Raw genomic sequence first — 12,916 nt, 5'->3', positions numbered from 1 at the left:
GCTATTATCTATCTTGTGGATCCCATTCATCTAAGACTCTGGTTCAGAATCTTCCATGATACTCTAATTCCTGTCCTCAACTTAGGGTTTTAACATCTCTCTCCAACATTTCAACTTCAAAACAACTGATGTTCCTTAACTCAAGTGATCTTAAATCCACTTCTACTTCAGCCACTCACATATACATGGCCCCACTGGAAAATCTGCCCTGATTTCCAGCTACATGTGGTTCTCTCTCTCCATCCTCTGGAATCCCCAATACAATGACAGAGGGAAAGTACAAGGAAACTTAAATGCTCAAGGATGAAAAAAGGAGATAAGGAAACAATAAAATAATCCAACCCTGTTTGGAAGACAGAAAAGGGACTTTACATCCTAAGTGTTTCCAGAGCACCCTGTAGCACCTTCAAAATTGCCAGAAATTGAAGGTATAAGAAACTACATAAGGAAAGAAATTATTATAGAGAACCAACAAGGGCCTACTATATAGCACAGGGAACTACTCAATATTTTGTAATAACCTATAAGGGAAAAGAATCTGAAAAAAGAATATATATATACATATATATATATATAAATAACTGAATCACTGTGCTGTACACTTGAAACTAACACGATATTGTAAATCAACTATACTTCAATTAAAAAAAATACTAGGTGGAAAATAAAGAAAGAAATTGTTAAAATTCTCTACGTGGAATAGTGACACCCCCAGGTTCCTTTCCAGACCTGGTATAACCAGGTAGTTAACTACAATGTCCATGAATAAATGAAAGAAAGAATATACGAACAAACAAAATGACATAAATGAAGAAATGAGGCAAAAATTTAGGAAAAACTAAATTTTAAGAGAAAAAAAATCACATTACTACCTCAAAAACAAACAACATTGACGGGTAGGATATTATAAATACTGTCATACTATTGATTTAACATAACAGCCAATAACATGACAGACAGGCTAAGAGAAAAGAGGCTCTAGAAACAAAATCAACTAAAAGGAGGTTAGCAGATAAACTACTTACATTGATATATCAAGAAACAGCAGTATAAGCACTGTATTTTGAAATCTGGAAGTAATTACCAAGAGTAATGGCTACGTAAGAGCTAGTGGCTGCTCTGCACATCACTGTGAGTGTTATCTGTCTTTTAAAACCATGCGCACATATCCTTTTTAATTTAAAGAACTGCAAAGCAAATGTGCTGTCTAAAATCTGAAAACTCCTGTACACTTGTCTGACAACAGTGCCCTATCCTTCTGGCGCTCACTCCTTTGCTCCCCGTTTCCAACTATATGCCAATTCATCATGACCTCCAACCCTTGCCGGTATCCCTCACTATCTCTACGTAATTCAGCCTTCCGGATTCCCTCTCTTCTCTGAGCTGCACCACTTTAACCTCTTGCCTTGGCAAAGCCCTTTGCTCCTTTCCCAATACTGCCTGGTGGGGTGGGGCAGGGGGCGGGGACGACACCATTCTATGACTACAAGCTCTGAGTATCTAATTTCAGTGGTGCCCCACGACTAATAATACAGTCACCTTCTCAATTCTCAAGAGTGATTCCAAGTCACTATTCTCTCCCAGCCCTCAACCTTCTGTCTGATCCCTTCTCCAACACAAGAGCTTGATTCCAGTTCATGAAAAATAATTAAAGCTATGAACTATGATGATAAACTTCTTCAGCTATCTGCCTGCTCCTCTAACCCCTTCCAGCTCCACATTTTCCTGCACGCATACTTAATCCCTTACCTGTCCCTGGAGTAACCCCTCTTAAAAATAAAACTAACCTCAGCCTTCTTACAACTGACTTCTTACCAGTTCCCTGTAGCCACTAAGCTTCTCCTTTATAGCCGCCTCTCACGATGCCCACAACTGACAATTCCCAGACCTTTACCTCTCACTGATGCGACACACTGCCTCTATCACACCATTCCATTGAAATTGCTCCTCTAGGATCACCACTAATCTGGATGCTAAAACCCCATGGGTATTTCTCAAATTTCCTCTATCACCTCACTGTACCAACTGGCACTATTTAACCTCCTCCCTCCCTGAAACATTCACTTCTCTCAATGTCAGCACCACAATCCCTTGGCTTGTCTCCTTCCTTTCTGTATGTTTCAGTATCCTCTGCAGGCTTCTCTTACTCTGCCTGTCTATGAAGTGTTAGTGTGCACTAAGGCCCCATCCTTCCCACTCCACATTCTCTGCCTGGCCAGTATCCTTCTTTGCACCATATATGGTGATGACTTGACATCTATCCTCACTCCAGGACACATGCCCCAGTTCAAAACCCTTAGAACCCAAGTGTTCATTTTCAAACTTTTTTGAAGATGCATAGTAAACTCACCTCATTCTACCTTATCTATCTTATCCTTCCGTTTTCCTAACTTCAGTGATGGCAAAACATTGAGTTGCTCAAATTACAAACCTGGGAATCATCACAGATTCTTCATATTCTTACTCCCCTCACATCCAAGCAATCGGTAAATCATGTCGATTCTATTCTTACTCTCACCTCCTTTCTCATTCTCACTGACCTACTGACTTTTTTTCATCTGGGAAACTGCAATAAACTCACCTGTTTCCAACACAATTCATTCTGTTCCTATCTATCCAACCCAGTGCAACCAGAGTGACCTTTCCCATACCATATATAAATCTGTGTCATTTCCATGCTGAACATTTCTGCACAAGCACAGAATCCAGTAAACTCCTTTGCATAGCATTTTAGTTTCTCATTAACACCTATCTGGATCCATCTCCTACCACTCTCTTCCTTTGTACTTTATTATCTAGCTCTCTTACACCCCAGACCTCTACCCAGCTTATATATATATAGTTCTCTGCCAGAAATGTACTCCCCTAACATACCTGCCTGAGAAATACCCATTCATCCTTTCTCAGTTCAACTGTTATCTCCTTTAAGAAGTTTCCCTGATTCTCCCAAGCAGACTTAGATGCTTTCTTCCCATGCCCTCACCAGATACATGCATTCATTAATATACCATTTTTTTAGATATTCATCTCTCATTCTTTCAGCTTGATTAGAGCAAGATAAATAATTTTTCATCTTAAATACACAATGCTTAAACTGAGATCATGAAAACTGTATTCACTTACCACTTGCTGACTGAGTAAACAATATTAAACAAACTATTCTTACTGCTGAATAAGCAGAATAGGCATTTAATGTTACTAATTCTAATACAAAAAGTTCTTATACTAACTTACTAGAAGAATTTTTCATTATTAAAAGCTCATATTTCATTAATTTAATATAGCCTGTATGTTGCTAACACTTCATAAAGAGAGAAGACTATTTTGCTAATAGTTAAATATTTTGTTATGATAGTCAATTGAGGGTTCTTTGTATAATGGTTATTTTATATGGGAGGAGGAGGAGAGAGTTCTAGAACATCTCCTAAAATATTTTATTTAAATGACCATGAATTTAAGGGCTCCCCACCCTCCATGACCCCAAGTAAGTCACAAATATTAGATAAAAGTTTCATTTTTCTAAATGTATGAAATATAGTAACTGTTTACCCAGTTTTAACACACAGGCAATTTTTTTCTTGAAAAATATGACTCACTATAGTATTTTAGTATACAAAAGAAAGTTCCTGAGATTAACTCCTCTGATATAGTTGACTGATATTTTCTGCTGAATATTTCAAAACAATTCCATCTAAAAAAAAAAAACTTACCTCTGGATGAAAAAATATTTCAGGTCCCAAGAATCTCTCATATCCAACATCAATGGAAAATTCTTTCTTTGAGATAGCATTGATTCCAGTATACTGTTTAATCCACTTTGATCCATCTGTATCATACTTGTTAAATTCTTTTACTAAATCTGGGCAGACATAACTATAGCGCTCCTAGAAAAAGAAATGAGTAATTTTTTCCTCTTGCTTTAGGAAAAGCAAAACAGAATGGCATATTTTCAGTAAACTAAAATCAAATGAAAAAACATCTTCAGAAAATAAAATTAGCAAATTTAGCTGAAGAAAATTTTATGTTAGGACGTTATCGTATGTGTAGTAAAAATAAACAGCTCATCTCCTATACATAACTGAAGGTTTCACAAATGAAGAGAATAAGACTTAAACTAAAGAGCCAATTTCTAATATTTCAGTGCTATTTCATGAAAGTACTCATTAATATCATCCAAAATTTTATGCTGTTTCAATAATTAAAGGAGTTCATATTTTAGAAAAAAGAAAAAAAATACACAAAGAACTGGAGAATAAATAGTTGATATAACCACACAAATTAATATAGTAAGAGGTACAAGTTATTAGGTATAAAATAAGCTTCAAGGATATATTGTACGACATGGGGAATACAGTCAATATTTTAAATGAAATACAACCTTTAAAAATTGTGAATCACTGTATTGTACACCTATAACATATAATATTATACAGCAACTAAACTACAGTTAAAAAAATATATATATATATTTTTTTTTTACATATATAGATCTTTAATACCTATCTGGAACAAAAGATTATGGGCTAAGTGAGCAAAAGAAAAAAAACTGAAAATATAAACTATTCTTTTTTTACTATATCACCTGCAAGGCTGAATCACTGCATATTTGGATATACATCCTCAGTAAAAGTTTTCATCAAAAATGCAGTTCAAACATGTTATAACTTTCTATCTGCAATTTGTGGACTCCTGATTGCCAGTCTATTTCTTTTTTTTTTTTTTGAAGGAAAACACACATTTCACATATTTGTATACATCAATGATTCTATCCAAGATAGGTACAAATATTATTACTGATAATCAACACACATAATGGGAAAGAATACTGGAAAACAGAAGATAATTTGAGTATGTCATATTAGGTCTTCTTTCTCCAAATCTTGGAAGTAGGAATTACATGGAAATGATGATCCTTAAAAGACACTAATACTGAGCACTAGTATGCTCTAGAACAAATCCTTGGTGTTTTTGTTAATTTTTAAACTCCAGAGATTTCCCAAAGATGTTGAAACAGTAGTGTTCATATTAATTTTTTACATATTTAATTTTGATGCCACCTACCTGAGGTGACTTTTTGCAACCATTTACAAATTCCTTTACTACCTAGGAAGTAGTAAATTCATTTTCATTCCTATCCTTTGATAAGCAAGGAAAACACTATAATCATGCAAAGACCGTCAAATATATGGAGTTATTTTTACCTGGGAAGTTTTGCTTTGACATAGTTAAAACATTTGTGAGACCCAATGAAATTTTTTAGGTATGCTGACAAATGATAAATTTAAAAAGCTATGTTAAATATTTTGGTATTTTGCATGGAGCCCTGGTGTAGCATACAAATTATTAAAATACCTTACACAGCCTTCACATTTTTCGTCTATAGGCCATATCACTTGGGCCAACCATTGCCTCTATTCTACAGCCAAATGAATCAATGACATCAAAAATTTTGTTGTAACAGAAAACTGCTAGAATTAAAAATAAAGAAGTCAGCGAAAATTGAGATGTGAGGACTCTGAAGTGAACTAATTACAGGCATACCCCGTTTTACTGTGCTTCACCAATAATGTGTTTTTTACAAACTGAAATTTTCTGGTATCTCTGCATTATCAGATGACGGTTAGCATCTTTTAGCAACAAGTATTTTTTAATTAAGGTATGTACATTTTTTTATAGACATGATGCTATTGCCACTTAATAGACTACAGTATAGTGTAAATGTAACTTTTAAATGCACTGGGAAACCAAAAACTTTGTGTGACTCGCTTTACTGCGATATTCGCTTTATTGCAGTGGTCTGGAACAGAACCCACAGTACCTCTAAGGCATGCTACATTTATTTTTACTAAAGAGAATAATCACAAAAATGTATGTTGAAGTCAGTTGGTATAAATGTTCTTGTATGTTAGTCCTCTCAAATGTGAAATGTGGTGAGAGCAAGCAAAGGGTTGATAATCTCCCAAAATTTCCTACAAGAAATACAGAGAAAAATACATGTAATTAATAAGAGTAGTGGTTTGTAACTGGTTAACGAAAGTTTTTTTTTAAACTACTGTTCTTGACTTAAGAATTTTTCATGTTCATATTATAACGTGATTTTAATTTTTAAATAAATTATATTCTTAACTTTTTTTTTTTACCTTTACTGCCTTAGCAGTTTCCAAGGATTGCTCTGGAGGAATTCCTACTTCTCGGTCTCTCAGCAATTGCTGAATAAAATATGTTATATCTCGTCCTGCGATTGGAATGTGCTTAATACAGCTGCCAATCACATACCCTTCAGCCTAGATGAAAAAGAAAGTGTCAAATTTACTTTCAACGTTTTCAAAAATCAGTATCACCTAAATTAATCATTAAAGACCAATTTCTCAGATTACTGTATTTGTATCCTTAAGTATTGCTTTATCCCAGGAGAATTCTTCTAGTCTTTATTCCTCAACTGTATTCCTCACAGTTAACTTAGCACAGAATTTATAATACTGTACAGATATTATGAACAAGAATGAACAAAACTTATGAACAAAGCTTAGATTTATTCTCCTACTGATAAGAGTTTACAACCAAGACTGAAATGACTCAACAACAAAGAAATAGTGAGTTTCAGAAGTATTAAAGGTTTTAGATAACAGACTTCAAATAGGATATTAGTTTTAAATCTTCTATAATTTCAGCAAAAAATTTAGATTGCATTGTAAGAAATTTTATCATTAACCCACAAGCTGGCTATCATTTTCCTAATGAAGTAGGTACCAACTTCACAAGCCTGAGGCAGTCCATGTACCATCATAATTCCAAATAATTTAATTCTGCAGAATGAATTCATAAACTTACTAATACAACTAAGAAGTACAAAAATAATGTAGCAAAATTAAATTTCATTAACAACATAACATTCTTGTTTATGAAATGGTAAAATATTATTTGTAGTTAGACTGTAATAAATTAGAGATGTTTAATATGAGCCCTAGAGCAAAAACCACCAAAAAATAAATGACAATAACAAAGAAATATATAGCATAGCTAATAAGTCAATAAAAAAAGATAAACTGAAGTTATAAAAAACAGTCCATTAATTCAAAAGAAGGCAGGAAAATCACAGGAATACCCAATTCTTAATATTCTTACTAAAACTCTTTCTTTTCCAAGTTGGTAACTCCTTTTTGCAAATTACCTATTCTAATATTAATTATCAAGATAATAATATTACTGCTTAATTGTGTAGATGTTAAGAAAAGACTTTGGTCAGGAAGAACAAGTTCAGATCCCAGCCCCATGACCTATGATTTGGTGATCTTAAGCAACTCAGTTATTTGCATTTTATAAATGAGTAAACTGAAGTCCTCAAAGGATAATATAATCTACAGCATAGATCTTGAGGCTTAAATGAGAATTTTAAATGAACATTTTAAGAATCTTTATGTATCTCTAAACAACATACATATATGCATTATTTAATCCTCAAAACAGTTTTATGACATAGGTCACTATTATTGTCCCATTTTGGAAAAAAAAGGGAAAAGAATATGTAGCACTAAGAAAGAAAAATACGCCAACTAAATTATAAAAAGCCATCAAAATGTTGGACACATCCTAATTTCCAAGATATTAAAATATCCCCCAATGGCAATAAAATAAAATGTAGAATATCCATACAATGAAGTATTATTTGGCAATAATAAGAAATGAAGTACTATACATGCTACCACATGGATAAATCTTGAAACACTGGGCTATGTGAAAGAGGACAGTCACAAAAGAGTGACTCTAGGACTTCCCTGGTGGTGCAGTGGTTAGGAATCCACCTGCCAATGCAGGGGACATGGGTTTGAGCCCTGGTCTGGGAAGATCCCACATGCTGCGGAGCAACTAAGCCAGGGTGCCACAACTACTGAGCCTGTGCTCTAGAGCCCGTGAGCCACAACTACTGAAGCCCACGCACCTAGAGCCGGTACTCCACAACAAGAGAAGACACGTCAAGACACGTCAACGGGAAGCCCATGCACCGCAACAAAGAGTAGCCCCCGCTCGCCGCAACTAGAGAAAGCCCGAACACAGCAACGAGGACCCAACACAGACAAAAATAAAAACAAACAAACAAACAAAAACAAAAACCTGGTGACAAATGTTTTAAAAAGAAGAAAAAAAGAGTGACTCCATTTATATAAAATATCCAGAACAGGCAAATCTACAGAGACAGAAAGTAGACTAGTGGTTGCCAGGGGCTAAAGTTACGGGGGGGACAGTGAATGCTAAAAGATACAGGGTTTCTTTTTAGAGTGATAAAAATGTTTTAAAATGGACTCTGGTAATGGATGCACTTTATGAATATACAATGAAACACTGAATGGTACACTCTAAATGAGTGAATTGTATGGTGTGTGAATTATATCACAAGAAAGTTTTTATTTTTTTTAAGAAGGGCAATTATTACTATTATGACATCAGAAGAATAAATTATGACATCTAATCCAAAAGTAGTCACTTGGAGGATGTAATCTTCAACAGAGGTTGCCTGATGCATTAAAAAGAGGAATAAGAATAATGGAAAAATAAAGTTCTAAGTCATTTCATTCCTTACATGTTATTCAATATAACATAAAAATTACTTTAAAAGATAAACCTTTCTACATATATGCACCCAATAATAATCAGAATGAATTCAAGTAGTCATTTTGATCTATTAGACACAATAAAAAATCTAATTTGTCATTAAAAATTGGAAGCAGAAAGGCTTTGGCAGAAAAATGCTATCTCTCACAAATAATCCAATCTGATGCATTTTTCTTAACATGCTTGATTAAATCCAAACCATGAAGCACAATCACAACTTGAGCTTTTTAATTCAAAAACGTAATTCCCCAGAAGTCATTAATGGTCATGTACTTTTGACTAACTGCTATTTAGTAGATAACCTATGACCAGTACAAAATCTGTTAATTAAGGATAAGAAAAACTATCAACTGGCTAACATACAAACAGACACATCCAAACTGGAAAACTGAGTTCCACATTTAAGACAAGAAAGGCCTATTGCCATTCCAGATACTCTAATTCATCATTTCCTAATTATGAATTAGAAACTATTTCTAATAATTTTCTAATTATTTTTAACAACCTAGAGCAAAAAAAAAAATCTGGAATTTGTTTACAAAGTTCTAATAATAATTTGAGCAAAACACAGCTACAGCTGAACAATGGTCAATAAAGTTTTTAAAAGGTGGCAATAATTCATATAATTTAACTTTTCCAGGTGTTATCTGATATCCTGTTCAGTAATTTTAAACTATCCTTACCACAGGGATGACATGAGTGACACCATCTCCACTGTCTATTACCGTACCGGTCAACGTCCGTTCTCCTACTTGCCTGGAGGTCCACGATGCAGCTAAGGCAAGAACAGCCTTGAACAAAAAGAAATATGATAGGCAAAAAAAATAAAAACAAAGAGTTATTAGAAAAAATTTTTTTACTGGAGTACTTTATGCAATTTTAAATGTAGTATCTTTGGAAAGAGAATACACAAAATTAATTTATATTATACAATAAAATTGTTCACAACCTACATATTATTAAGACAACTTACAGGCTTACAGTAGTCTTTAGGGGCATGTTTACAAATTTTCGATATTTTAGTGGGGGCCGTTTTCCTCTTATACCCCCCAAAATGTGGAAGACTAACATGAGATAGTACGGTACTAACATATGGAAGACTAACATGAGATAATACAGTACAGGGCTTAAAACTATGTTTATATGGCCTAGCCTGTAACATACCACAAAGTAAGGTAGAGAAGCACGCAACTACCAATCATCAGTTATTCAGTACATAGATGGCTATACTAAGTATCACTCATAAGATTAGCTCCAAATTTTCTAAGTGCAACATGCATTTAGGAATATGTAACAAGCTATTTAACCAGAAAAGGCCATTGCACACTTCCAAATACTATGATTTAATGAGGAAAGCAAAGCTGATGAAATAATGTATTTCTATAAAAAATCTTGGCATAGGCAATAAAGTATAATTTTTTCTATTAAAAGAGTTTGCAAATTAAGAAATTAATGAAGCTAGTTCATTTTTTTAAAAATTACCTAAATTTCATACAAATCCAAGCCTCGAACAAGATAAATAACTAATTAATTAAAATCAGAACTAAGCTGGCTTTATTTTACCTACTTGCAATATAATAGCTGAAAGGGACCTAGAAAGGTAACTAGGCCATCCTCCTATTTTAACACAAGATCACACCATAATAACTGTGGGCTAACAAAACTACACAGTAATTTATATACTTTTTAAGCATTTGTGATATGCCAGGTATCACATTTGCTACATTAAAAAACAAGTAAGAAGTAAGCTCTGATCCTGAGGGATGGGAGAGAAGCTGTTCCATACAGGTATATACACAAATTAAATGCAATAAAATATTATGGGGATTTGTGATATACAGAATACAGAGGGGCACAAAGGAGGCAGTGGTCAAATATATGTAATGGTAAGTCATTCAAAACAGACTACAAAAAAAGGACACAGTGAATGTTACAAGGGTAAATGTGTACAGAAAATTCTTGACAGAGTAAATTCTCAATAACTATCAGTGCCCTTATTTCTGTTCTATAAAAGGTCTTGATTTATCCAAAAACCATTAACTTACTTCCTTTAACACTTCCCTTTTACTAACTAAATAGCTCCATTCCTCTAATACAATTTCTAAATTATCAGTTCAGGAGAGAACTATGATACGCTTTGAGGTTAAGAAAAATATAAATATACATATATTTTAAGAGTGAATTAAACCAGATTAAAATTTAAGAGTCAAGCTTATTTTGACTTATAAACTTGCTTACTTACCTGTACAGCAATGTACAAGCCTGGAACATTGAAGGACTCAAACATTATTTCAGCAGTATATTCCCTGTTTTCTGGAGTATTCAGTGGAGGTTCAGTCTATTAAATTGAATAAGATTTTAAGTATGCAAGATAAAATTATTTTGATAAATTCATAGATAATTTTCATGTGAGAAATAATGTATTTTAAACATTGTATTTAAAAGTCATTAAACTCAGAGGTACAAAAAAAAAGACACACAGACCAAAAAAAACCAGTAGAGAACTCAAACAGATCTGTATGTTTATATAACTGCTAGAGTATAAAACGGAAATGTTTACACAGTTTAAGATGTTTCTTCAGTTTAAGTTATGTGACTGCATACATCATGTCACTTAGAAACCTGCGGGTTAAGTCTGGGCCAGAACACATCCCAATGAGGCAAGAAAGGACCTAAGGAACAGCCCTCAAAATCCTGGACTTCATGTTTCACTTATGCCTCAGGAATACCTAAATCATTTTATATTACCAAAGCCTGAAACTACATAAGACATCATTCTTATTAATCTGATTTGACTATCCAATCCTTTTTGTTATCTCAAATATTTTAACTTGAAGGGCAAAAGTTTAAACTTAAGAAATACAGAAGAATTATCTTTTTGACCTTGAGGTAAGGAATGATTGCTTAAATTTAATGAACATAAATTGCAAAAGGAAAGACAGATAAAACTTAAATTCATTACAAATAAAATCATTTTTTTTAACTTTAAAAGACACTATAAAATTTTTTTTAGAAAATTAACGAGGATTAGACTTTTTCCATATGTAAAACCTTTAACTTCTAAACTACTTGATGTGTTTAAACTTACTTAGGAGGGTTTTGGACTATGTTCAAGAGTTTGAAGATAATTCAGTAAGAGTTACATATAAAATTAAGCAAACTAAAAACCAAGGCAGTTAAATTATAAGCTCCAAGAAAAGCAGAAATTCTATACAAAATAAAATAAAATATAATCAGAAGACCTCACAAGGAAAATATACAAATAGCTAATAAGCACATGAAAAAGTACTCAACAACATCAGTCATCAGAAAAATGCAAATTAAAACCAAAATGAGAAAGTTTACCCACCCAACCAGAATGGCTAAAATTAAAAAGACTGACACATCAAATGCTGGATCTGGATACGTAACCAGATCACTAACACATAGTTGGTGGGTGTGCAAAAAGCTACAATCCCTTGGAAAAAGTTCTGAAAGTTTCTTAAAAAATCAATCATGCATCTATCCTGTGACACAGCAATTCCATATCTAGGTATTTACACAAGAAAAATAAAAACATGTCCACAAAAAGACTTGTTTAAGAATGTCCACAGTACCCCAAAAATATTCACAGTAGTCAAAAACTTGGAACAGCTCAGGTGATTATCAACAGGAAAATGGACAGGGAGGCATACAATGGAATACAACCCAACAAAAAGCAACAAATTACTTGTATGTGCAACAACATGGATGAATATTAAGATTATGATGAGTGAAGTCTTACCAAAGAGCACAACTTGTACAATTCCATTTACATGAAACTCAAATATAAGCAAAACATGTATGTACTGGAAAAAATCTGAATAAAGGTTGCCTCCAGGGCATGGGGGCAGGGATTAACTAGAAAAGGGCATGAGATAACTTTCCAGGTTAACAGTAAAGCTCTGTTATCTTGATAAGGGTTTAGGTTACACAGATGTATAAATCTGTCAAACCCAGGGGATGGGCAAACTACATCATGCATCCTGAAGGCCAGATCTAGTCCACCACATCTTTCTGTAAACAGAATTTTATTGGAACACAGCCATAGCCACTCATTTAAGTATTGCCTATGGCTGCTTCCTACTACAACAGCAGAGCTAATTAAGCAGCTGCAAAAGAGACCACATGGTCCACAAAGCCAAAAATATTTGCTAACTAGCTTTAAAGAAAGTCTGCCAATGCCCAGTCAAACCCATAAAATGGCAGGGTTAAGATGTGTGATTTTATAGAATGTAAGTTTTATACAAAAGAAAAAGTGTAAACAATAATAAACTCTAGTTGATGA

At 33.6% G+C, this 12,916-nt stretch overlaps 1 protein-coding gene across 1 annotated transcript in view; it reads right to left on the bottom strand.

Moving 5' to 3' along the window:
• The window catches only part of ACTR3 (actin related protein 3), a 57,853-nt gene that overhangs the window by 13,326 nt on the left and 31,611 nt on the right, over window positions 1-12,916 (bottom strand). The window contains exons 5-8 of the mRNA XM_019931908.3: window positions 10,853-10,948; window positions 9,294-9,401; window positions 6,141-6,284; window positions 3,711-3,884 (exon numbers count right to left, since the gene is read on the bottom strand). Of these exons, the coding sequence (XP_019787467.1) occupies window positions 3,711-3,884; window positions 6,141-6,284; window positions 9,294-9,401; window positions 10,853-10,948 (522 nt within the window). The remainder of the gene's footprint in view (window positions 1-3,710; window positions 3,885-6,140; window positions 6,285-9,293; window positions 9,402-10,852; window positions 10,949-12,916) is intronic.

Source organism: Tursiops truncatus, chromosome 7 (assembly GCF_011762595.2).
Source record: "Tursiops truncatus isolate mTurTru1 chromosome 7, mTurTru1.mat.Y, whole genome shotgun sequence".
Classification (NCBI taxonomy): domain Eukaryota; kingdom Metazoa; phylum Chordata; class Mammalia; order Artiodactyla; family Delphinidae; genus Tursiops; species Tursiops truncatus.
Note: the sequence above shows the minus strand (reverse complement) of the source record. Positions and strands in the feature narration are given on the sequence as shown.